Consider the following 25,451-nt stretch of genomic DNA (forward strand, 5'->3'; position numbering starts at 1 on the left):
GGAAATGATCTAGCTTGGCCATAAAATCTAGCTCACAATGGCTCCCACAGCTAGCTGTGTTCAGGATAGGTGCTCAGAAATACCATAGCTACCTGCTACCAGAGTTGGAGAAAAGCAGCACTACAATCAGATTTCAAATCTAAAATGAAGCAGGGATGCACAACAAAGCTTTGAGTGTTTAACAGAGGATAACAAAAAGTACAATTAGGGTTTTGCCAGTGTAATACTAAAGCTGTTTGTCTAGACACTATATAATCCCATCCCTAGGGGAAAGGAGTTTGTTAATGTCTTCAGGAATGTTACAAACTGTTCTGCAGTTGCTGAGGTTACAGAGTTTGTTTGCTAGATGAAAGTTTTGAAGGATGACTTAAAGTCGCTAGAGTACAAGCTGTATGTTCTTATTAACTGAACTCCAGCCCTGTTTCTTGTGATGTTTTGGGCTTCAGCTAATAAGTAAGTGGTGAGGAGGAGAGAACCCTTCTTAACTTCCAGCCCCTCAAATGTGAGGAGCTGCCATTCATATCATCTACCTGTTTTAGCTACTCTGTTTTTCACAGTGGTAAAGCTTGGTAACAGGCTGGCAAGAGCACAGTGGTTCCTGGGGCCTCAGGAGCAACAGGGCCTACTGTCTGCATCATGCCCCTGAGCAAAGCTTCTCTCACATAAGTGTTGCTAAGGGAAGTGGACTATTGCAGTAGAAAGATCTTCAGCCAGACAACAGTCAGACTGACACACAACTTCATGGGCTCTATTCTAGAAACCTAGAACAGCTCAATGAAACTTCAAGCTGCTCCATGTGCAAGTTACTTTCCTAGCACTGATGGTCACGAACAGCACATGCTTTCCAGATGACATGGGCTTTCTGAGACAAACCCAGCTGAAACTGTACCAGACCTGAGTAAATGAAACACAAAGACTTCCTGTTCATCCTAAGACGCTGAAAGGAGCAGGTGCCCTTGTCTGAATGACTGCAGTATGATTTAGTGGACTGCACTACTAAAGCTTGCTGCTGCTCAGAAAGATCTGTTTTGGAAGGCCACTTAGCAGCAGCAGGATGTTTGTTGGGTTTTTTTTTTTCTTTTTTCATTTTCTTTTCATGCTGTAAGTTCCATGGAAGCTCTGGCCACGCAGACAGGCAGCAGTCATGCAACTTGTTGAATGCACATGTATTTATTGTGACACATTTTCAGCACAAAATAACACTTAAGCACAGGAGTGTTATTACAATCTGTACAGCATCCTCTGAGGGGCACAGACACAACACAGACATGCAGCCATACAGGCTCTGCAGCAGAATCCAAGAAGGCTGCAGCAGTGAACAAAGACAGCTTAAAACAATGAGAAATCCCAACAGTGGCTCATTCTCTGACCTCCCCTTGGGCCTGGCTGGGTATATACAAGCATCCAATAAACAGGATAGTAAAATTAACATGCTGAACCATTTACAGAGACTTTTTTAAAGAAGAATTTGCTGTTTGCAGCAAACATTTGGTCTAAAAAAATCTGAAGGCCACATTTTTCATTTCAGAAACTTTTCTCCCACACCCTTTCCACTTCCTATCTGTGAGTCAAAGAGCAGCTTTCCTCTCCCCCTCCCTCCCTTTCTCTTCTACGGGAAGAGCACAGTGTGTGGGAGGTCATAGCCCCATGCTGGAATCTGGTACCAAGGCCAGACTGATGCTGAGGAATCATGAAGGTACCAGCACCATTATGAACATACAGTTTGGTTTTTCAGCCCAAGAGTTTGCTTAGGCCCAAGGGAGAGGCTACCTTCACCTTTTCCAACTTTGCCTTGCTCTCCTTCCATCAAATCTTACTCAAGGGTTTGCAGAGTCACATGGGATTTACTATTGCCTTACTGGCTTAAAGATGAATGAAGAGGAGTTTTGAATAGCCCTGTTGAGAAAAGTAGTGTTTAGCCTTTTTCATCTTCATTCCTCTCTCCTCTGCCTGTTAATTGGACACTCTGTGGCTGCATTAGCAGCAGTAGATGATTGGGGAGCAAGTTACTTCTTCTCATTAAATGAGCCACTGTATACACAAATGAGATCTGTGTTGAGAAGCTAGAATGAGCTCAGCACACACATGGGAACTTGTTTGCAGAAAACAAGGTTAAGAGGCTGCTTCAACAGCCTGAGGCCTGCTCAGCTGGGCACCTTCCTGTCCAGGTGACCCATCTGTACAGAACAAATGCCTCAGAGGGTCCTCCTCATCCTTCATGCACCACCCATTGCTTCTCATAAAAGGTGTGAAGATAGAAGGACCCTGCTGTAAGCCTAGACCTGAGAATGGGGTCTGGACAAGCAGATGGGGGAATTTCATATGAACCAGAACAGGAGCCCTAAAGTCTGCATCAGAGCCATCTTGTGTCCAGCTCTGGTGAAGTCTGCCCATCTAACAAACAGCTTTGCATTGAAGCTGTTCATGTACCACCCCTGTGAGCTTAATACCTAGAACGCTGCATCTGTGTATCTGTGTCTACAAAGCTGCCAGGAGCTTTAGAGGAAACAGTACAGTGGGAAGCCATTGTGAAGGAGAACTCGTCTTGCAGCTTTGTTCTCTGAAAACATGCTGAACACATGATACCAGATACAAGGAGGAAAGAATTCTGCAGGATCATGAAGGTGTAGCTATGGCCGGTGGGGGGAGAAACAGCCTCTTTCAAGATTTCTTAGTTGCAACTGAAGTTGCAAGAATTAGATAAGGAGCAAAACTAGGAAGTTGTGTCAGCTCTGCACCACCAGCACAAAACTATCAGGAGACCTTGTGGCTGTAGTCAGCTTCAGATAAACAGGTTTCTCTAGTTGCAACATTGCACACTGGAAACATAAATGACATTTCATCTTTATACATTGGATTAAAAAAAAAAAGGTGCCAGAAGCAAAACCTGCAAAGGAGCAGAGAGATTCAATTCACTGGGGGCAGGCTGGGACCACTGGCTTCTTGTAAGCAAACAAAAGGGAGAGGGATCAAGTCAAAACATTTCCTAGTGAAGTTTGGCTGCAGCCTCCCCACCATGGCTTTATCCACTGGGGCTGCACAGATGAATTACAGAAAAGTTGATTTCTCCTGGTCTTTTCCCACACTGTGCCTATAGTCAAAACCACATGAAAGGATGGTGGAGGAAACCTGCCTTCCCCAGAAGTGGTGGTCAGCACTGCACACACCTTTGAGTACCAGACAGAGGAAGAGGTTTGACTCCTCAGGATTCCCCAGCCTTTCAGCCCCACATGGACATATTTATGCCATACCTTCCCTGCCCCATCCCGCACTGTTCACACAGCCCGGGTCTCCGCTTCAATCTTCTGCTCCCCATGTAGGTTCTCCAGTTCCTGGGCCTGGGCCACATTCTGTCTGATAGCAATTTCTGGGCCCCCTCCATATAGTGTGCTTAAATAAATCCACGTCTCCTCAGAAATCTGGCCATAATCAGCACCTGAAAAGGACAACAGCAGTAATCAGACATGCAGCCAGGTCCCCAGTGCGGGTGCTTGTTCTGTGCAGCCATGATGCAGAAAGGCTGGTCTGTCACAGCATGGAAGACATCCTCTCCAACCACCTCTCCCTACTCAGGCCCATGACCAGGAAAAGTGAGGCACTGGAAGGCACGAGTGGTACCTGCAACTTGCACTGTCCAAATGCAACCCGAACATCCCCCCCTCCAGTGGCAGCTCTGCACTATGCAGCTGTAGCGACAGCGGTCCTGGCCAGCTCTCTGCAGTGCCACCTGCTGCTAGAAGCCACTGAGGCTCCATCGCAGTTTAGCCCACTGCTCTGGGTGCCTGCTGCAGTCATGTCTTCATTCTCCACAAGAGGAACTAAGCAGCAACAGCCCACGATTCAAGGGCCTACCTGACCCCCTCTCTCATGCACAGCACTGAACAAGCTCTGACAGCCCAAGGGGCCTACAAAAATGCACTCAGACACATCAGCCCCAGGCAGTTTGGCTTCCGCTGCCAGAAGAGACTGAAAAAACACCTGGGAAGGACAGCTTAAAGTAGTCAAAGCACCAAGTGGGGAAAGTAGAGAACTTTGCTATGAAGGTTACAGGAAAGGAGGAAAGCAGAAACAGTTGTTTTGAGAGAGAACCAAGGTATATATGCAATCTTTACCTGTTTGGCAGGAGAGGTCAGCATAGCATAAACAGTTATTTCACAGGCTGAACCACAGCAGATGCTGAAGTCAAGGGCAACACAAAGACTGAAGCTCCATGCTGGGCAAAGATGATGATGGTGGAAAGGGCTTGGGGAACAGCAACAACAGCAGATGGGGGACTGCAGGTTTTACTAGTAAGACACATCAGCAAGTGGGTCATGCAGGAGCTGCCAATCGGAGAGTTGAGATGGCTCACTCAGGGCAGTCAGCACAGAGATGTGCAGAGAACTGCCATCCTCTACAAAACCATCTTGCTGTGTTCCTGCTTTATGACGGACAGATGGATGTTTTAGGAACAAAACTTCAAAGTCAGCAAACACAACAAGCCTTACCCTGTTTAACTTGCACGTGGCCACCTGCTTTTGTAAGTGCAATCTTGCTGTTGTCTATTGGTCCAGGAGGCTCTGTAAGAGGAGAACAGACATGTTAGAAAACCATTCTGCTTTCCACACTTTCCACCCATCTTCTGACCATCTGTCATAGAGGCAGCAGAGCCAGTGAAGACTGAGAAGAGGCTTTTGCTAGACTGTATAATAGTCATATTAGAGAAATAATAAGTTCAGGGGGCTTTGTAAGTGGCTGATGCCAACTGGTGTGTGGGGAAGGCATCATTCATGGAGGAAAAAGCTCAACATTAACACTAACAATATACAGAATCAATACACTGCCATCAGGTATGGAGGGCTCTAGTTACAGAAAGTGATATTAAACACAAAACCCTACAGAAAAGGAATTTCCAAACAGATAGGGAACTCTGACCTGCCAAAAAAGGCAGTAAGAACAGCAACAGTACTCGGGGGAATCTGTCTGGAGCAGTAAAGTCCAGACCATCCAGGGCAAAGACATCCACTTCCATTACATGGGAACTGAAAAACAAAAGGCTGCCGTTGTTACTGCTGATGTGCTCCCTGACTGTACATTTATGCTGTAAGAAGCTGCTCAGAAATGAGATCTGACACCCATGTGACAGAGCCTGGCAGGCTCCATTTCCACCAGATTCAGCTTACTTCCAAGCTACATCTCGTTATCTCTGCCTTGCCCTTAGGGATCTGCAGGCAGTCCGAGTGGCTGGTCACTGAGCTCCATTCAGCATCAAATCATACCAGTCAGGTACAATGCTCACTGAAGTGCACCCAGCAAGTAACATCCTTATTTTCATTCCGCCTCTCACCACTGACAGACTCCAGAGGTCTCTGGTTTCTTACCATTATCCTTCCCCTTGACAAAGGCTTCCCACTCACGGAACCACTGCATGCTAATACAGTAGATGACACTTGGAGACTCCTCTGCCTGGAAAGCCTTGTTCAGCTGAGAGAGCAGAGAACAGAGAAAGGAGGGAAGGATTTAGTCACTGCTGAGATCGGGGGAGACTCTTCCATTAACTGTAAGGCAGCCCTGCCATTCTTCAAACTATCCCCTGTAATCCTACGACCTTCCTCACAACCTGTTCCTGCTTACTAGAGCAGGCAAGAGACCAGGATGGTTTCAAACTACATGTCTCCATGCAGCTACACACAGCATTATCATGTTCCAGCTGCCCCTCTCCATTCTGTTAGCACTGGGGAACCCCATGATCAATGTCCTGGCCATGCTGTAGATTGCATTCTGGAAGGCAGGGGCAAGAGTTTTTCACTAAATGTCTGCGACAAGGTCTCCATTTCCACCTCCATCCCTTGCCATTACCTCCAGACTCTTCCCATACGAACCTTGATGAAGGTGTCGATTTCAATTCTCCTGCGTTTGGCAAGTGCTTCAATCTCCACTTGGCAAATCGAGCACACGTACAGATGGTTCACAGCAGGGCCACCCCCAAACCTGAGTCCAGGAAGAGAGGGAAGGGAATGGAGAACTGCAGCAGAATGGAAGCATTTCCCAAAACCCTGAATCCTACAGAGATGGATTTTTATACTGCTCTAGGCACTGGTGAAGAGGGGTATCTGCAGCTGTTTTCTGAATGGATGAGACTGACTTTACACAGCAAGGGTCACAGCAGTATTGCTCAGGAACAGTGCACTGATACAGCTCATTCTGGTCTAAATTAGGAGGCTCTACCAAATACCACGTTTGCCTGTCCACACCAAGTACCGTATACCTGTAAGGTGCCATGGGAAGGCATCACATCTCGGTCACTGCTGAGTTGGGAAGATCCCAGGATGGCAGACTAGTCTAGCTAAACAGAACACAGTGGGGGGAGGAATGAAATGGACATCCTCACCTGTTGTAGAGATATTCCCACACATTCTGGGGTAGAATCACCACCAGGTCATCAATGTAATGATATTTATTAGGAGGGATTCCTATGAACGAAAGGCAAGAGAGAGTTAACCAGGAAACTGGTTATTGCTGGGTAAAGACAAAAATAGCAAAAAGGCAGATCTCTCCCACTGAAAGCTTCCTGATTCTGGAATCTGCTTCCTCTAGTGAAAGAAAACAGTCAAGAGTTCATTAATTTTGGAGGTTTCTCAATTAGTGGCCTCAATTTCTAATCAAGTGCTTCATTTTCAAATGGAGATTTATAAACACATGAGGGCTTCCCAGCATGACAGCTCAAGAAGCAGAACAGTAAAACGTGTCTGATATCAGCTCTCTTTGTTTGGAGAATGGAGCGTGTGCTCCATTCTCCAAACAAATACTGACAGCCAACCTTGCTGATAGGGTAACACAGATAAATGCTGCCTTATCTGCTTTCCACAGGTTTGCTTTTAAAAACAACCAGAGAACTGAAAATTGTTGTTTCCCAGCACTACACATCCCTCTGGGCCTCTGATCAGCAGTACAATGGGGTAATTGTCTTATCTCTCCCTGAGCAAGCTGGAGTTTCTGCCAGTTAAGTGGATCCTACTGCAGCATACATTGTATCAGGACTACAGCTGGAGCTTCCACCCCCAGATTTGTTAATGTATCAGGCAGCAAAAGGGTGCAGCTGAAAGTCAGATGCTATTCCCAGGTCCAGCAGCAGTTTCTTACCTCCATGAGAGCACAAAAAGGTGTGATTGGTGATAGGACCAGGCTCAGCAAAGGTGTTGAATTTATTGAGCCACTCTCGAGAGATGTAGAACTGGAGCAAACTGTGCTCCTTCATGCTGGCAAGGGACACAACTTTCTGACGTTCTCGTACAGCCTCTTCACTGCTTTTCCTTCAGTAGGGAAGAGAAAATGAAGCAATCCCTGAAATTTTAGTTTTCCAAAGACATTTCCAGGTATTCTGCCACCAGCAAGGGACTGCTGCATCCGGGGAACGGCTCACCTGTAGAACAAGACATAGGCTTCTGCATTCTGTACCACAGTCTCATGGACTTCAGTGACATACTGGTCATCAAACTCGTACCACTGGCCGTTGATCACATTCTGGCAGTAGGCTATATAATGCCCACCTGTAACAGAGGAAATGCAACAGAGTGCGGACAGAAGTCAGGCCTGGGATAATGTCAGCAGCCCAGCAAGGGTAAGCCATGAGCTGCTAGCAGATAAAGGAAGAAAAAAAAAAAGAAAAAAAAAGAAAAAAAAAAAGCAAGAGAGGCAGAATTCCCATTCAGGCAAACTTTGCAGGAGTAGGGGAGCCTGGCACTGTCACCCTGATCTGCGTTCCTTGGAAAGGGCTTCTTTAACGAGCATGAACCCCAGGAAAGGGTCTGAGCCAACCTAGCAGCAAGGCTGAAATAGCTGCAGGGGATCTGTCAATAGCTGCTCAGCTTCAAAGGGCAGAGGCTGAGCAAGCCTGGGAATGAGAGAGTGGGCCTTACACTGCAGAGAGCCCTCTTCATCCCAGAAGAGGTGTTGGCTAGCCCTGGAACACACTTCTGCTCTTCTCATACTCATCTCTTTCCTAATCACCTCTGGCATATACTCCCAGGAAGAAGGACTTACTGCCTGCAGTGCCATGATGGCAGATGACTGACAGGAGATCGTAGGTGGTGATCTGGGAGACACACTCCTTGGCTAGGAAAGGTCGCAGATCCAGCCCTTCCAAGGGGAAGGAGACATGACTGTTGATCTTGAAGGAATACATCACCTCATGCCGGAACCGTTTCAAGTGGATGCAAAGAATCTAAAAGAGCAGAGACAGAGAGCACCAAAGTGCAGTGTTGCTAATGGGTACTTTGATCCACCAGCATCTCTGTGCTTCCTCTGCTCTTTGCAAGGGTTCTTTGCCCTTCATTCATGAATTCTGCTGGCTCATCAGCTTAGAAATCTCTTCTGGTCTACATAAAGGACTTTGCTACCAAAACAGACTGCTATTTCCATTCTACCTCTAGCCTCCTTACTTCCTCAGGTAGTGGCAGCTGAGAGAGAACTAGGAAAAAACCTGCTTTTACTCACCTCTGGTAGCCGGAGGACTTTGCAGTACTTCACTCCATTCCGCAGTCTGAGGGAGAAAGAGAAATTAGCTGTGAGAAATCTCTAGAGGAAAGGGATGCCAAAAGGCAAGGCCATTCTCTGGCTGAGTTCTGCATCCAGTCTTGCTCACTCTGAAATCCAAGACAAAACCTGAATTTCGTCAGCAACAAATTCAGGCCCTTTGCAGTATCAAATGAAGCACAGCATGAGCAGTTTGTCATGCCTCTTCTTTCTAATACAATAGCGCCATTACTGCCAAGCCACATCCCTATTCATACCCCTCCTCTTCTTTTCCCACAGCCAGCACTTCTCCTACCCGAGATCAGCGATATCTGAAGATCAGAGCTCTAGCTTAAGGCAAGGCAGATTTTACATGCCAGTTAGCAGAAGTGTTCAGGCAGAAGACTTAGCAAAATGTTTGACAGCTGGACAGAGAAATGACGTTGCAGAAATATAACACAATACAGATAATGCAAACTTACTTTTTACACCGTTCACAACTGTACATGTTGTCCCCTGTAGATGAAGAAAAGAGAGCCATTATGCAGTTACTCAGAGCCACAACTCCGATAATGATACACTTCCATCCAGTGCGGGGAAGCCAAGTTAAGTGGCCTCTCAGGGAAGCCAGGGTAAGAAGAGATCAAAACAAGCACTTCTCTCAAAAAGCGTAGGCATGAAGAGAATGCAATCAGCTAGCAGAAAAGTATACAATTGTCCACTGACACAAGTGTACATGTCAAATGGTTTAAGTCCTTTAGAGCTTAAATGGATGGAGAAAGCTAAGAACCTAAGGAGGTAAGGAACCATAGCACTAAAAAGAAAAAAAAATTAACACCCCCCCCCCCCCCTCCAGCAACAGCCATGTCTGCTCCTGCCTGAGAACACTCACACCCTGATTCATAATGAAAAAGAAGCACCCTTGAGCAGATCAGAAAACTCATTTCTGCCCAGAGAAGGTGAACTACGAGGTTTTGGTACTGCCAATCTCTGGGTGAAATACTGAGGCAGGCTTTCCAGGAGATTTACTCCACCTCCAGAATGCATGTGGAACATTCTTCCATGAATTTTTCTTGTTTCTTGCTGTCAGTCACCACTGACGCTAACTCACCCTTCAATTCATCTGCTGCAAAAAAGGCAGCAAGACAATCCTCCAGCGTCACAACAGGACCCCAAAACCAGCTAGGGATACAGGACACCACAAATCTGCAGAAGAGAGGGGATTGAGAGAAAGAATTGTACATAAACTAGCTGGACACTTTGGCTTACAAAATCCCAAATGGTTTAGTTTCCTTCAAGCTCGTAGGTCCTGAGTTGGCATTCTAGCCTCATTACAATGTCCCAGAGGTGCAGAGAAAGCAATGATATCTCCTCAGCTGAGGCTCCTACTGGGATTGCTCAAACTGGAAACAATTTGGGAAACTACGCTGGTAATTCATCTGCTCTGGAGGGCAGATGCAAGTGAAGGATTATCAGCTGCACAAGAGGTCTCAAGGGGAATGACAGAACAAGAGGAACGATAGCAGCTGGTTTATGTAAAAAGGCCAAAACAGACCTGTGAGATACTGCCCTCATCCAAGGAATGGTTACAATTGACATTTCTGCTGTAAGTACCACTGGTTACAGATAGCTGCCTTCCAGCCACAGCAGGGCAAACCCCAGGAGAAAGTGGCCCTGCATAGGGAACACACCTCCGGATATACTCCATGATGAAAGCAATCCAGCCTTGTGAGGCATAGTTGTCGCCACACGCTCCTGTTTTAGCTGGCACGTTTTGGTAGATGGCAGAGTGCAGCTTGGCCAAGTCCTCCTTCCCTGGGATGGGGAGTGACAGGTCCTGGAATGTCTCCACTGTTGTAGAAACCTGAAAATATCCAAGAGGAAGAGGCCTGGGTTTCCTGTGCACATAATGGAGCTGGGACCTGATCTTCATCACCTTTTATCACTGCTTTGACTCTGTCTAGACTAGAAGCCTGAGCTGGCATTAAGAGCAGCCCATTCCAGTTAATTGTTTTTAACTGCCATCAGCAGGAAGACTTTTGACATGTTTTTTGCAGTGCAGGAATCTGTTTTCTAATATAAATGTGACATTGCTAGGCCAACTCAGTAACACAGATAAGCAAACAGGCCCCTACAGAGACAGACTATTTCTTGGCACGGTAGGTTTCTCACACCTCACCCACCACCCACCTATCGTCATTTTAGCAAGTGTACTGCATCCCCCAGTATTTGGAAATAGGAGCGCCATTTCCCAAACAGAGATCTAAAAGCTACAAGATTGTGCTCCTTCATTGACAACCATGAGGAGACTCACTCTGTCACAGGTGAGGCACTGCACCAGGCTGAGAATGGAGCCATCAAAGATGTCAGAAATCACACTGCGATAACGAAGTTCTTTCTTCTTCTTCCCAGAAGCCTGCATCTGGGCTGAAAGAGAGACGAGGAAGCCCCATCATCTAGGAGCTCTTTTCCAGTCTCCTGTCTCAGCAGTCATGCAGCCACACAGCAAGAGCATAGGACAAGTGCTGTCCTGCATGTTCAGACACCACTTGCATGCCAACAAGACCACAGAGCCCGTTGTAAACTGACATGAAGAAACATGCTGCTTCAGATGGTACAAGGAAGGGGGAGGTAACCAACTGAACCAACACAAATGTAGCAGCTCTCAGCAGGCAGAAGTTGTGTTTCTGGAAATCCCATCTCCATCCTCTTACTATATGTTTAGAAGTCTCATTCTGTCACATAGACTCCCTGCTTTTCTGAGCCCTGCAACATTTTCTTCTAAGCTTTACACTTTATCTCCTCTCCCCCATCACCTGCTTGCGTACTTTGTCCTTTCCTTTCTGGCATTTACCATGTGTACCCCAGGTGTCTTATGCTGGGGAAGACTCTCAGCCAAGAACTGGCTGAACACGGCTGTTTTGTTTAATAACAAACCCTCCTTCCTATGCACGCATGCACACAGAGTGCTTTTATCAGGCCAGAACATCTGTGGCTGCGCTGACCTCAGCCAAGGGGCTAGTGCACAGTTTAGGAAAGAATGCTATTGTTGAACAGCTGTAGGGACAGCGGTATCAGCATGTCACTGTGTTTGCAGGCTGCGCAAGGACGGAGGATTTAGTTCTGCAGTTTGCTTGGGATGAAGAGACCAGTTTAACAGTAACAGAAGTCAGGCTCCATCCTGAAGCCTAACAATGCTCCCAGCACTGGATTGACATTTTTAGCCTTAATTCTATTATTGTGAGCCCAAAACATCTAAGAGCTAGGAGACTCTCAGTAACATCATCTTACAGTCCCTAGGCATGCTATGAAGTACAAGTCTGGCAGACAAAGTCTTGCAGACTCCACACTCCATAAAGGGACAGAGATCATAATTGGGACTTCATAGCTATTTTATTAATAACAAAGCACCCAGACACAGGGAAATCATTTCAGGCTCCAGTATATGAGCACACTAGAATATCTGTTGTGCGCAGAGCTTGACTTCAGCTGCAGGTTTACTGGATTCTTTGCATAACACTAATTTAGAAAGCACTGATGGCCAGGGGAATCAGCTTTTCTTACAACTGTTAATCAAGGATCATGATGGATTCTTTCTCTCTCCTGCAATGAACACCTCTTCCTCCACACGCTCCCCTTTGCCTCCCCGCACATGCCAGACATCTTTGCACTACCTTTCTTGAGTACATAGGAAGGTCCAAGCCTGGCAGGACTGGAGCGAGGGGGACTGCTAGAGAGCTTGGAGTGCATCTCATGATGGACTGGACTGCAGGGGCGTGAGGAGCAGCGCACGTAGGCATCGTTGTCAGGCTCTGCTTGGGAAACAGGCAGGGGGAAAAAACACTGCTGAAAATCTCAGTTATGCAAGCACAGCCTATTGCAGTCAGTCTCAGCCCAGCTCCCAGCCCTGAGTTCTAGCACAAAGTCTTGCCCAGCACATACAGTTCACTATCTGTTATCTCTCCTACTTGCACAGACTGGCAGATGACAGCCCCATCAGCGCATGGATAAGAATGGATACAGAGCTATACTGAACAGCTAATAGTTATATTCCCCCCCCTAAAAAAAAAACCACACAACACACACACAAATCACCATTTCTGTCACACTTGTGACTAATCAGGTTTTACAGCTTGCTCCTGTATCCTTAATCCACATAAACAGCACTGCTGTCTTCAGTGCCAGTTGGCACAGTAAGACTCTTACATAAAGAAGTGTTGAAAGATCGGGTATATTCAGCTGGAGGTGACTCCACACCTACGTCTTAACTGCTGTTCTTTTCCCCAACGCAAAAAACCACAAACCACGCATCTCCCTCTTCTCTGCACAAAGCCCACAGTCCAACATTAACAAATATCTTCTTCCACTTCTCTTTCACAGCCAACACTTTCCCAGGCCAGCCTATCAGCCAAAGCAATGTACACATTTAAAACCTCTCTCTTAAATTAGGAAGAGGCATTAATACAATGTCTACAGGTTTGACAGAGGCAGCTCTCACTGCCTTCAGGTGCAGTCCTCATTCAGCCCCATTGCACTTCAGCCCAGCTAAACACCTTTCTGGCTCAGCTATGTTTTCTTACAGCAGCAGTTTTGCACAAAGGCAGAACTACTACTAGGAATTCTGAGAAATGTCTTGGATGTAAAGTCTTTTTTGAAACCCACAGAAGGAGTAGTCACACTATGCACTGTTTGCCATTGTACTACAATGCTGTCCCACTGTAGGAAGATAACATCGTCTCACAAATAACATGACTGGAAGAGGTTTATACCTGGCGTCCTACATGGGCTGGCAGGACGAGGAGCAGGGAGCATCTCAGGGGAGGCTCTACCATCAACTGGCATCATGGTAGTATCAACGTCTGCATCCTCATCCACCTGCTCTGAGTTGCTGCGCCGATGGCCACAGGAGAACTTTCTGTCCTTCATTCTCTCCTTCTCAGAGATACCTCTCCCTGCTTCATCCTGGATCAACAACTCTGTCTCTGCCAGGGAGCTGTTGCCCATGCCCCCAGTGGTCCGGCTTTGACCATCTCCTTCACCCCTGTCACTGCTTGAGTCACAGGAGAGGAACTCATCCTCCGAAGGACTGCGGTCACCCTCTCGCTTGTCGTCCTGGTCACTGGTATCCAAATCCCTTGTCTCAGCAACAATTGGTTCCTTTAGTTCTTCGTGAAGCTGATCCATCAGGCAGCGCAGGAACTCCTGAGTGTCCTGAAAACCAGGAGCAATTCCGCATTAGTTAAGAGTCCATCCAGAAGTGGGAAAGGGGCAAAAGAACAAAGAGATAGGTCCATTCACAGCCTCTTTCAATGCTGCCCACAGAAGTCAGACACTTCCATAACACAAGGAGACCCTTCTAAAGCAGAGTACCCTGGAGATGTACCAGCAAGCCTGTCTCCTCAGCAAACAGCTTTAGCTCCTAATGATGAAAGGCCAACTTTTTATCTTAACATCTTCAGCTGAAGGACACTGAGAAGCTAGAGAGCAGCTGCAACATGCAAACCACGAGCTAATTTATCAGGGTATTACCACTGAGAAGAGGCGAGAGGCCAGGAGAAACTGAATGAAGACAGCAGATTCTTATCCACAGAACAAGTTTTCATGAACACTCTCTTCCACTCATGATGATCCCTCTCTTAGAGGGGGCAGATTAAAATCTTTAATAATCAGGAATGGAACCAAAGACTAAATGGTCAGGGTACAAGCTCCTAAATTTACAATACTTGGTAAAAGAGCTGATACAGTGGTGTCAAAGGACCTGCTGGAAAGCCACATGGTAATGTGACAACTCCAGGCAGTTAATTATGATGTTTCTGTTCTTTTAGGGAAGCTTGGCTTTTAGCCTGCCCTGCCTTGCTTTCAACTTTATCTCTTTACAGCTGAGAGTTTTCCAATTCAAAGTACTTTGCATCAAAGATAAATACAGAAGTTTTCATTAATCATTATTTTTATCCACTGTTTTGACTTGCTATCAGTATCACAGCTTAGATGTACTGTCACTTCTTTTGTAAATTTTCTAATCATAGTTTGATGTTTACATTTTATTCTAAAGAATAAACACTAGAGACTGCAGATAAAAAAACTTCAAAGAGAAAAGATATATCCAAGTAAGATTCATTTAGCTGTAATTCCCTAGAATATGAATATGGAACACTCATATTTTTAACATTTTAGTACAAATTTATTCAGGTTTTCCAGCTCTCATATAAACAAATAATACCTAACTCATATAGCACATATCGATACATTCCAAAGCCCTTTATAAAGGAGGTCACCATCATAATTTCATAGGTGAGAAAACAGACATAGAAAGATACACTGATTGGATACCAGCAAGCCAGAGGCAGGACCTGGAAGGGAACCCAGGTCTCCTGAATCCTACTGAAGGGCTGTATCTGATCACTAACACTGACACAAAGCAGGGGCATGACCCCGAGCACAATCTCCTGTTTCCAGACACAAGCACCATTGTTGTAGGAAGAAAAACCCCACCATCTTTGGAATAATGGAGTGGTTTTGTTGAGGCCCCACCTGCTGTGCATAGCCTCGGAACATGGGGTTGACAAGCTTAATTCCATGAGATAGACTGCTTGGAACAACATAACTCGGGCTGTTTAGATACAAAAAAACAAAAAAACAAAAAGAAAAGTTAGTTTGTTTATCAGGCCTGAAGCCAGTTTGTGTAATACGCAACAGAACAGGGAGTGGTAACTACTTAAAGAGGGCAGAAGATAATTATGCACCTGCAAAGCCTAGGCATATATTTCTTTATTAGCTGGATGACATACAAATTAAGAAGTAGAAAACATCTCTCAGGCATTTCAGTCTATCCTCCCAGAGAGGATCTTCCCTAGAGCACATTTCACTTAAAGCTCTGTCCGTACTTTGAATTGTCTCAATTGATGGATTCTTTCCAGGGCAGGGTTTTGCAATCAGTTACTTGGTTTGATTTCACAGCAGTGTATCTGTCTCAAAATCTGGGTGGGCTGGCCAGGGACCAGTAAATGAGGTAAATCAAAACCAATATTAAAATGACATTATACTGCTTCAAAGTCTACAGCCTGCTCCATAAAGACACAGTCTGCTTTTGCTCTTTATCTTACTTGCCCCATATGAACAACTAACACAAAACATGCAATGCCATGTAGATAACCTGGTTTAATTTTTTTTTTCAACTGATTACAGTTGCATAGGCCAGCCAGATTTTCAGATTTCAGAGCCACATTATCTTACACCACCCTTTGAACTGGTCTAGAGTTTGAACCAGTATCAAACATCTCCCCAAAAGTCACCTGCATTTTCCACTCTTATTTGTAATATGTCAGTGTCAGATGTGTACTGCTTTTTCCATCCAAATCCTCAATCCCTCTGCTAATCAGAAGTAGTGTCATTAAGTGCATGGAACATATCCAGAAATAGCCAAGAGTATTCCCTTAGCTCACCATTTTTTCTTCCCTGCTGATAGAGAAGCCATATAAACAAATCTCTTCCCTTCTAAAGCATTAACATTAAAAATGCATTCTTTTGATCATGGACATCAATATGCCCATGCATAAGGGATATGGGATCTTCTAGAGATGGAAGAATCCTTGCATACCATCTATGTAGGGTTTGAACTGACTTCCTTAGATGATGCACTTAGCAAAGAGGGAATTTGAGCTTCAGTGATGATGCCATATGCAGAACCAACAGAAGTATGGAACTCATCCAGATTAGACTGGGGGGTAACCACTCACCGTTTCTTATGCCAGACCTCAGACACCAATTTCTGATAACTTTTGCACAGTGCTGGTTTCTTATCTGTACGGACTAGTCCACCACACTCCAGAAAAAACTGTGTGAGAGGTGGGCTACAGGAAAAAAAAAGAAGAAAATTCAGTGGGTAGAAATTTCTCCTCTGCTTCCATTTAGGAATTTATCAAAACTTAAATGCATGACTTTTTGAAAGCATGCTTAAAATATTTTTTAAAAAATTGGGGAAGAAGCGATTCTAAATGCAGATTTGATTCCTAACTTGATCAAATTGAAAGGGCTGATCTGAATCTGTTCCCAGTGTACAGAAGAGATCCTAGAGTCAGTTTCTCAGCAGGATGTCTACTGAATATTTTAGGATACAGGTTGTTAGAATTATATCACTGGGAAAAATAAAAGAGATGTGGCATGCGTTCCCATGTGATAAATACATTTCTCTCACAATGGAAACTATGAAGTTTTACTTCCAGTGCTCATCTAAACATGAGTCTCATATGTAGTCCTAAGTCAGCTGTTTGCTCAGTTTCCTACTCTAAAACTTTTATTGCCCTAAACACGCACCATACTTTTCCATATTCCTGTTCTGCACCTAGCCTGGCTGATTTCTCTTTGCATGACTCATGAAGAAGGTATCAGAAGTGGCATTTCTGATCTGAGGTTTAGTGAAATCTAGTATAAAGACTCTACTGAAAGGCCCTAATGCCTACCAGTTAGAGAGAGCCTGAAGTGCTGCATTCATGTAGCAGGAGTTCCCAAGATTTTTCATTCCAGTAAGGCCTAAAGCACAAACAAGAGAGGTGTGAAAGACTTTCCAGAACTGCTGCTTTCTACAGTCCTCCCCAAAGGAGAGGGAATTTGGCCCTTTCTAGGCAGGCTCTGCGCTCTGTTCTTATTGAAACTAGGAACCTCTCAATGCAGGCTCTACAGATTGCAGAGCTACTCTCCCCACCCTTTCATCAGCTGGGTGCAGAGTTACCTCTTGGTTTCAAATCATCATCCTCTGATTCAGATTCAGCTTCATCAGCCACTGCAATTGGAACAGCTTTCAAAGGGTGAGCAGGTAACGGAGAGTCCTAGATTAAAGACACAGAAATAGAGCATCAGTGAGAGTCCTGCTCTAAAAGATGAGTTGTGAGGATATTATCTGTATACATACATCTAGCCAGCCTTTAAAGAAAGCACATTGTGAAGAGAAGGACCAATTGCACTGTCTACCCTTCTCACTAAGGCAAGGGAGTGGAAATAGTACCATTACTGCTTCTGCTACACATGACACAAGAGCCATCAGAAATATGCAGCAGTGTCACTAGTACATGTGTTTCTAATCTGACAGCTAAAAAAAATTTGATGGACCATGCAGTGAAAATAAAGAGGTGACAGCTGTTGTGGTTCCTCCCAGAAGCAGATGCTCCCTGGAAAGGGCTAGAAAATATTAAAAAAAAAAACCACACGCAAATAAAGAACATGGATATTCAAGTAATTTGGAAGTCTTTTCGCTGTGAGATCCTATATAAGGCAAGCCTATTGAACCTATCATAATAAAAGCCTGGACAATAGTGGAAAATTCTTGGCTAATTTTGCAACAAGTAAGCAAAAACCCGGCCAAGCGTTCAGGCCCATTGAGCCATGCTCTCCTGCAACGTTGTCATGCACACCTACCGGTTCAGTGAATTTTACTGGCGGTGACTGAGTGTGCGTTGCCAGCCGCTGGTCCAAGAAAACCTCCTTTTCACAAGCATAACACCAGACCCGGAAAGTGGTCAGGTTCACAGTCAGGTTGTGCTTTTTGGCCTAAAAATTAAAAGGTGAAACAATGAACACGATCTGTTGACAGCTAAACTCAAAGGGAAGTACAAAACTATCAGAATAGGACAGATTAGGGTTAGGTAATGGGAAGAATCCAGCTCTCTCTGTCTTAAGATGGACAACAGAAAAATGCTCACCTGTGCATGAAGTGTGCTGTGGTCAGCAAAGGATTCCCCACAACCAACATAAGGACAACCAACCTAGTGAGAGAAAAAAGCATAGGTACAACAGGCACACCAGTATCCAAACATCTAGACATTCCAGTGTAAAATCATATCACCCCCAGCATGCGATGAAATCCAGATCCTTTGATGAAAGACAACTGGCAATTCTACAGTCATCTTGTTACCCTCTTCTTCCCCAGCAAACCTGAGTTAAGCACCTTGGGGTTTTCTTCCTTCTTTTTTAAGAAGTATGTTTTTAAAAGGACTAGAAATGATATTTCCATGAATAATGAGTCTTTACAGTGTCATTAGCTAAAGCTTCTCTCAGTCTTCACATACTGAGGAATGCTCCCTGAAAGGCAGGCAGCACAAAACCTGTCAGTCCTCGACAGCTACAGGAAAGTGTTTTGCAAAATGAGGTCCTTGGGATGAGGGGGCGAGTCTAGTACAGGTAATATAGGTCCACTGCAGAATCTTCTACATTAGATGTCACATGAACATCTTCAAGAAAGGAAAGAGGGCACTGCAGCACAGAGACCTCCCCTGCTGCGCTGTACTCTCTCTGCTCCTGCTAAGAAAGGAAGGAAGTGGCAATACCTGAGCCGAAAGGGATGGTGGAGGAAGGTGAACAGCAGCAACAGAGCTACTGCCCATTCCATCCTCTTTGGAGGACAGATCACGAGTTCTGAAAAGTAGGAAGGATTGTCTACACCTATGTGGGAAGTGAAAAGGAGTCCCAAAAATTTAGCAAAACACCACAAGCCTGTGACAGAAAGTTTAGGAACCGCTGCTCTAGACCACACAGAACATCATACAAGAGTGATCTTTCCAAAACAGGGGAATCATCATAATAATGAGCTGGGATGAACAGCAACAGCTGTTTGGGAAAGAGATAAAGACACTGGACAATCCACAGCTGCTGCTTACAGTGTTTATGGATAAGAAAAAAAAGAAGAAAAAAAGATATTTTCCTTCCTTCTACCTCACAGCAGCTGTTCCAGGAGTACTGGTGGACTGTAGCAGTTACTGGGCAGAAAAGTCACCTAGAATATATCTAATAAAAGCAACAAAATGACACTGACAAGAACTGCAACTTCTTTAGCTAAGGGAATCTGGTCTTTATTGTTTAAAATTACCATATTTGCTTGTTATATAACAGGAGGGATCATAAATGTTATGATCGTAGTATCACACACGTGCTATCCAAAACTGCGTTACCCAACCAGCTGTACTGTCTATAACTTAGGCCCTTCTCAACTGTGCTGTTTATCATCCTTTTCACGTTAGTGATTCCTGTGAAACAACCTCAGGATCTACAGCCAGCATTTTTACTCTCACTTTTTAAGTGAACGACTTGGTAATGTTGTTGAAAACCTCTCCATCATCCATCTGTTTCAGAAGGCTGATAAGTCCCCTGCTTCAGAGCGGTTGCAGTGTGCAGGAACATGGAGATAGGAGCTTTTCAATCCTTTACCAATTCTGCTTGCATGGGGTTCACAAGCAACCGAGAAACACTTCTCTGCAGCCCCTGCTGACAGTCAGAGTGACAGGGATCAAGATAAAAACTGGCATATGTGAGTGAAGCTCTGCTATGGCCAAAAAGGGCACAATTACACCAGACCTGAACCTGGCCTGTTTCAAACAAGATGGCATACTGACTGCCTTCCAGGACAGCAACTCTGATTTTATTCAAGACAGCCCTTTGTCATTGCTTTCTGCCTCACTGCTCTGAGCAATGTCTTCCGAGTTGTCACACCTGCAGCCTCCTGTCACAGTTGCCAGCAGAGGCAGGACCCAGCCAACAGTCAGTGCTGGGCATTATGTTCAATCCTACTCGGACTACCAGAGGGAAATCACCTATGAGGAGAAAACTGTTACATCTTGGCATATTCTGACAGCATTAGTATTTAATCTAGGGAACCTTTTTCTCAGAATCCCATCAAAAACTGGTAGATACGTCTACTGTGAACCCCCCTTGGCTTCCAGCTTAAAAAAAAAAAAAAAAAGTACAACACATTTCTATGATGTTGAGAAATTTTAAAAGAGAAGTCCCAGCATATCATGCACCCAAATAGCAAGTTATTTTTACCTGAAGACAAGCCCAGAGATTTGGTCCCACAGCTCCACAAGACTGGCAAGTGCCCTGCAATCATGATAAAAGAAGGTTTGTTTGGCTTTTGTTTCTTTTTAAGTAATCTAGTCCTTCAAAAAAGTGAGAAACTTCTCTACAAGACAGTCCTCCCCAACCTCCACCTCAGTGTTTTGTTTCTTAAAACCACACCTCCAATTAAATATACACTTTGCAAGTGTGTTAGATAAGTGACACATTTGAGCAGGATAAAACGACAGTGAGAAATACACCAGATGGGATTGACGAAGGCACATGCAAGGTATATCTCTACCGGAGGAAGACTTTCCGTTTCTCACCTATGGAGACTGGCAGCATTTCCTTCCCAAAGCAAACATGCAGAGCCATTCACAGAAGCTAAAAAGGATCGAAACAACAGCCAGAACATCCTGTACCTTGGATTTGAGCAGCAGATCATCCCTAGTCACCTCTCCTATGGAATCCAGGTGAGGACAGATGTCTCTTGTATCCCCCATTCTCACCAAGGCACCCTTGGCAGCGGAAAGATTCTAGGACAGGAAAGGATAGTTCAGTTCAGTTACATGTCAGATTTGCTCTCACAGACTGTAAGAAGGTAAGACTGCTTCAAATATTAGTATATTAGAGGTTAAGAAATCCATCTTTAAGATTCAAAGAGGTCAAAACAAATCTAAACTTGGACCCAGTGAGGTCAGCTGGTGCAGCTCTGACCCACTGCTGAGCGGCAATATTATGATATCGTAGGTAAGGAGCAAGGCATTGGCGGGGGGAGAAGGAAACGCATGAATAGCGCTAGTAATTTCTAAAACATGGGATGGGCACTCAGAAATGTGGAAGGGTGCTAAATACACAGACATAACTTCAGGAGTACAGCTGCCAACTCAGTTTCAGGTATGCTATCAAGCCAAAGGGTTGGATTTGCTGTAAATGGTAAACTCACACCTCAAAATTAAAACAGCAGTACAGTGACACACTGTGCACTCTCTTCTTAATCTCAAAATCATAGACTGTCTGGATCAAATAGCATCTTTGAATGAGGAAGAGTCCTAAAGGGATAAATAAAAACTCCCATTAGTTCATACACGTTTTGCATAACTTCACTGGTCTTACACACCATGCACACACCATACTCCATTAAGCTGCAAGTAGGCTGATAAACTAGACTTTCCCCTCTAGAAACTGGGTTTTATATCCTAGCTCAGCAGGTAGGATGTGAAAACAAATGTGGTGATCTGAACTTACTTCCTGTTGTCAAACATTAACATGCAGCACAAAGAGATACAAATCTAATGAGCTTGTTTGCATGAAACTTGGATTAAAAATCAAAGGGACCTGCAGCTCAAGACACAAGTACCTTGGCATATGGTGTGTAGGGGCTCCATACTACCTATACTATGCTGATCCGAAGACAACATTTAGTTCTTTATTATGTTACTTTATCAATCACTAAAAATATGATTACTGTTTTAAATGAACCTGGGCAAGAGGGAATCAGACTTAAAACATCTATAATGCTGATAACCGATCTTCAGTCTCTGGGGAATTTGCCAATAAACAGATTCCTAACAATACGAGTCCCAAAATTCTCATATCTGCATGTTTATGAGCACAATAAACACTTTCATGGTGGTCCACGCACCTATGAAAAACTGTAAGCATATCTCAGTAACATGCAGTAATAAAAGGAGACAAAAAGAGTTTGTGCTTCATGAGCATAGTTTAGGGAACCTCAGTTGTGGCTGTCAAAAAAAAGTGATATTAACAATGCAGGCCAGGATCCAAAATATTACTATCGGCTGGAAACCAAGCAGATATAAAAAGCCTACATCATTAAAAAAAAAATTGAAAATTTCGATTAACTGTAAGTTAACAACAACTCCAGCAGCATGGTCACTGCTCTCTTTTGTTTTCACATTTTGAGGACATTTGAAAGAATTTCCAGTGTTATCTGCTCTGAATCACTGACAGTAACAAAACAATAAACAAATAAGTCATTTCAGCAATAGTTATCTTAGGAGCTGAAAAGCTCGCCTAGCACCTTACCCTGGCAGAACACAGGTCTCAAGGATAATTTTATAACAATATTTTTCCAGCACTCTTTGGAACTGAACAAACTGGAGTCGTGAAGCAAAACTGGAGGGGGAAGGAGTCATTGCAAGTACTAGGAAAGGCAACTGTGGTTGTAATGAGGAACTCTAATCTGTGAAGACGTGCTTAACAAACTACTGAACAATTTCCTGTAGCTTCACAGAGAAGCCAAATAGTGTCACGTAACATGCTGATTTAAAAGACAAGCGACAAAACCATAGTATCTTTGACTAACATATAAAACAGGGACACTTTCAGGCTCTGAGTCCCTTCATCAAAACTGCCCCCTTTTCCCAAATGCATCGGCTGGTCCAACTGAAAAAGAAAAGTAGTGCCATCTTTGCTATTTTGCCTTCCTTGATTTCTCATCCATTCCCTGGGGACACAGAAAGCCTAATGAACAGAATATTTTAAAATTAACTCCAGGCCCCTTAATCTGTACCAGTTTAAGCTAAATGGGAACTGTTTTTGGAGCACACTATGCTCAGTACAGTCTTGTGGATGTGGATGGTTTTACTGAATTCTATAGGACTGGTCACCTATTTAAAATTAAAAATATGCCTTAAAGTTTTCCAGCACTGAATGCTGATCTCCCCACTTAGAGCTTCTCTTTTTGAAGAAAACAGGAAAAAGGTCATTTTCACCTCTCAGCCCTGACTGAATGAAGCCGAGAAGGTTCAGAAACAATTATCAAATCCCCACCTCCCCGAGACTCTGCCTGCAGAGCTTCAGCTGGAACATCCAGCTCTTAAAGGTTGCTCAAGAAACCAGGAGTTTAATAATGAAAGCAAAGACAGAAAGCTTCACTTTGTTTGGCAGAATGTATTGTGTGTGATGGGAAAAGCAGTTACCTTAAAACAAGTCCTCCTTCGGCCTGCCTTTCTCAGGGAGCTCTGTGGAAAAACGGACCGGGAACGTCAGAACAATTCCACAGTAACTGCAACCTACTTTCAGTGGCTGAAATTGCTGCCAAAAAACAGTGTCTCTACCCTATACAATAACACATTTCTGTGGGTTTTTTGCTAAAAGCTGTGTGCTTTTGTTTTTTGCTTGCAGTCAGCTTTCAAGAATTTCTGATACATGCAGATTTACAAGGTACGGTCCATGGACTAAATATTTGTATGGATAAAAGGAAATCTTTGTACCACTCATCCGCAAAACAATTAACGTATCTGCTCGCTCATATTGCATAACCTTCCAAGACAAATAACCATCTGCAGCTCTTACTAGCGACATCTTCTATTTGAGATACTGAGGTAAGAAATATTTACTGAATTTTCCTACTGACAACAAAGAATCAGAAGAGGAGCATTTCCGATTTGTTTGACGCTTGCACCGTGTCACATCTGGAAACCCAGGTGTTTTATTTAGACTAGACAAAGGAAAGCACATTTTACTTCTGGAGGTCACCAAAAGATAAAAATAAAAAATAAAAGGACAGCATCTCTGCAGATTTAGCTTTAAGAAGAGGCAGCGTGGGGCATTTTCTCCCCACGGTACATAGCTCAGGTACAGCAGGCCCCCTCCCCACGCACCCGCGTTCCTCCTCTTTAGCAGCAGTCACAGCTTTCAGGCGTGAGCGCAAGGCGCCGCGGGGCCCCGGCACGTTCCCGCTCGGGGGCAGCGCCCAGGCCCGGCGCGGCCCTTCCCCGCGGCGCTGCTGCATCATCCCCGCCGCCCCCCCCCTCCCCGCGGGGCCGCAGCCCCGGCGCCCCCGAGCTCGGCGCGGCCGCCACTCACCTGCGCGACGCGACCCGCCTCGGGCCCGGCGGCGGCGGCGGCCCGAGCAGCGCGGGGAGGCGGCGGCGGCGGCGCGGAGCGAGCGCGGGGGAGGGGCCGGGCCGGGCCGGGAGGCGGCTCCCGGCGGCGGCTCCCCGCCCCGCACCGGCGGAGGAGCCGTGCGAGGCGCCGGCAGCCCTTCGCGGGGCACCCGGGGACTGTTTTAAGTCATTTCTTCCCCCCCCCCCCCAAATAGCGACTCCCCGTTTCTTGCCGCAGCCCCGCCGGGAGCCGCGTTTCTCTCCCCGGCTGCTGTTCAGAGCCGCGGCCCCGCCGCCACCCCGGCGTCGCGGCAGCGGCGAAGCTGCCCCCGCTCCAGCGCAACGACGGTTTGGGCCCAACTCAACGCGGTGCAGCTAAGCACGGGGGAAGAGACGTGTTGTGCAAAACGGGGGAGGCTTTTAAAAGACACGGGGTATGGGGCAACACGCGCTTCTCAATATTTCATCCAAGTCCCTGGCGTGCCATAAAGACGGTAATTATTATATTTTTGCCTAGCAAGGAGCCGCTCCCCCCGCGGGGAGCTGAGCTGGGTTTTAGCCGCTGAAATCCCATTGCGATGAACAAAGCAGCCCTTGCGACTTAGGCGGGGTTTCCTTATTAAGGATAATTTGTCCCTAATTCCCCTTTCTTTTCCCAGGCGGTGAAACATTCATTTTCGAGGCAAGATGGGCTTAAAAACCCGGAGGGAAGGCGAAAGACTGCGGCCACTGCAGGAGCCGCCCGAGGTGCATCTCGCACGGCGCCGGACCGGCCCAGACGACGTGACGGGGCACCCGCCGCTCCCGGGGGGCTCCGGCGCTCACCGTGGCTTCGCTGCCCGGACGAGCTCCGTTAAACGGAGCGCGCTTGGGGTCCCGTTACCTTTGCCACGGGAGCCGGGCCGGCAGCGCTGCAAGCGACCCGCGGAGGCGAGGCTGGAGGCCGGCGAAGCGCGGAGGCGGCTCCCCGCCGCGCCGAGCCGCGCTCGCACGCCGAAAACCGCCGCGTTCGGGCGGCCGAGGCGCCGGGCGGAGGCGCTGCCGGGGAGAGGCCGCGCCGCCCGCAGGGCCCCGAGCGGCGCCTCGCAGCTCGGGCGCGAGCTCACCTCTTAGAAAGCCTGTTAGCGGCGGGCGGAGAGCTGCTGAGGGCGAATATCGGGCTATACACGCGCGTGCGTGTGTGTACATATGTTTATATATCCATATCGCAAGAGGGGGAGGGCGCCCCTGCCCTCAGCGCCTCCGGGCAGGCGGCGGCCGCCGGCTTCGGCGCCGCCCTGT

The 25,451-nt window shown here is 45.9% G+C and overlaps 1 protein-coding gene across 5 annotated transcripts; it reads right to left on the bottom strand.

Annotated features, from left to right (window-relative positions):
• Positions 1-1,157: 1,157 nt before the first annotated feature.
• Positions 1,158-25,419, bottom strand: USP20 (ubiquitin specific peptidase 20). 5 transcript variants are annotated; one of them, XM_067309021.1, is made up of 26 exons: positions 25,277-25,418; positions 23,262-23,303; positions 21,265-21,368; positions 20,739-20,852; positions 20,305-20,358; positions 18,189-18,251; positions 17,905-18,036; positions 17,222-17,318; positions 16,953-17,022; positions 16,230-16,343; positions 15,025-15,103; positions 13,263-13,704; positions 12,168-12,305; positions 10,808-10,920; positions 10,185-10,357; positions 9,605-9,699; positions 8,976-9,009; positions 8,476-8,521; positions 8,023-8,203; positions 7,403-7,529; positions 7,123-7,292; positions 6,371-6,452; positions 5,862-5,970; positions 5,361-5,463; positions 4,488-4,559; positions 1,158-3,436 (listed from the first exon to the last, which is right to left on the bottom strand). In XM_067309021.1, the coding sequence occupies exons 4-26, from the start codon at positions 20,817-20,819 to the stop codon at positions 3,276-3,278; spliced, it is 2,736 nt and encodes a 911-aa protein (XP_067165122.1). In that variant the 5' UTR covers positions 20,820-20,852; positions 21,265-21,368; positions 23,262-23,303; positions 25,277-25,418; the 3' UTR covers positions 1,158-3,275. The 5 variants fall into 5 exon arrangements, 4 of the variants coding, with proteins under 4 accessions (XP_067165122.1, XP_067165124.1, XP_067165126.1 ...); XR_010886137.1 differs by having other exon boundaries at positions 3,374-3,436; positions 4,113-4,559; positions 25,277-25,419; XM_067309023.1 differs by lacking the exons at positions 21,265-21,368; positions 23,262-23,303.
• Between the last annotated feature and the right edge of the window lie 32 nt (positions 25,420-25,451).

The sequence above is a fragment of the Apteryx mantelli genome, chromosome 21 (assembly GCF_036417845.1).
Source record: "Apteryx mantelli isolate bAptMan1 chromosome 21, bAptMan1.hap1, whole genome shotgun sequence".
NCBI classification, from domain to species: Eukaryota; Metazoa; Chordata; class Aves; order Apterygiformes; family Apterygidae; genus Apteryx; species Apteryx mantelli.

What these genes read in the sequence shown, in the direction of transcription:
- USP20 (XM_067309023.1), bottom strand. Translation starts at nt 20,819, where the DNA reads ATGGGGGATACAAGAGACATCTGTCCTCACCTGGATTCCATAGGAGAG. An exon ending in GAGGTCTGGCATAAGAAACG is followed by an intron (nt 15,104 to 16,229) that starts GTGAGTGGTTAC and finishes GTATCTAAACAG; the next exon opens with CCCGAGTTATGTTGTTCCAA. An exon ending in AGTTGTGAACGGTGTAAAAA is followed by an intron (nt 8,522 to 8,975) that starts GTAAGTTTGCAT and finishes TTTCTCCCTCAG; the next exon opens with ACTGCGGAATGGAGTGAAGT.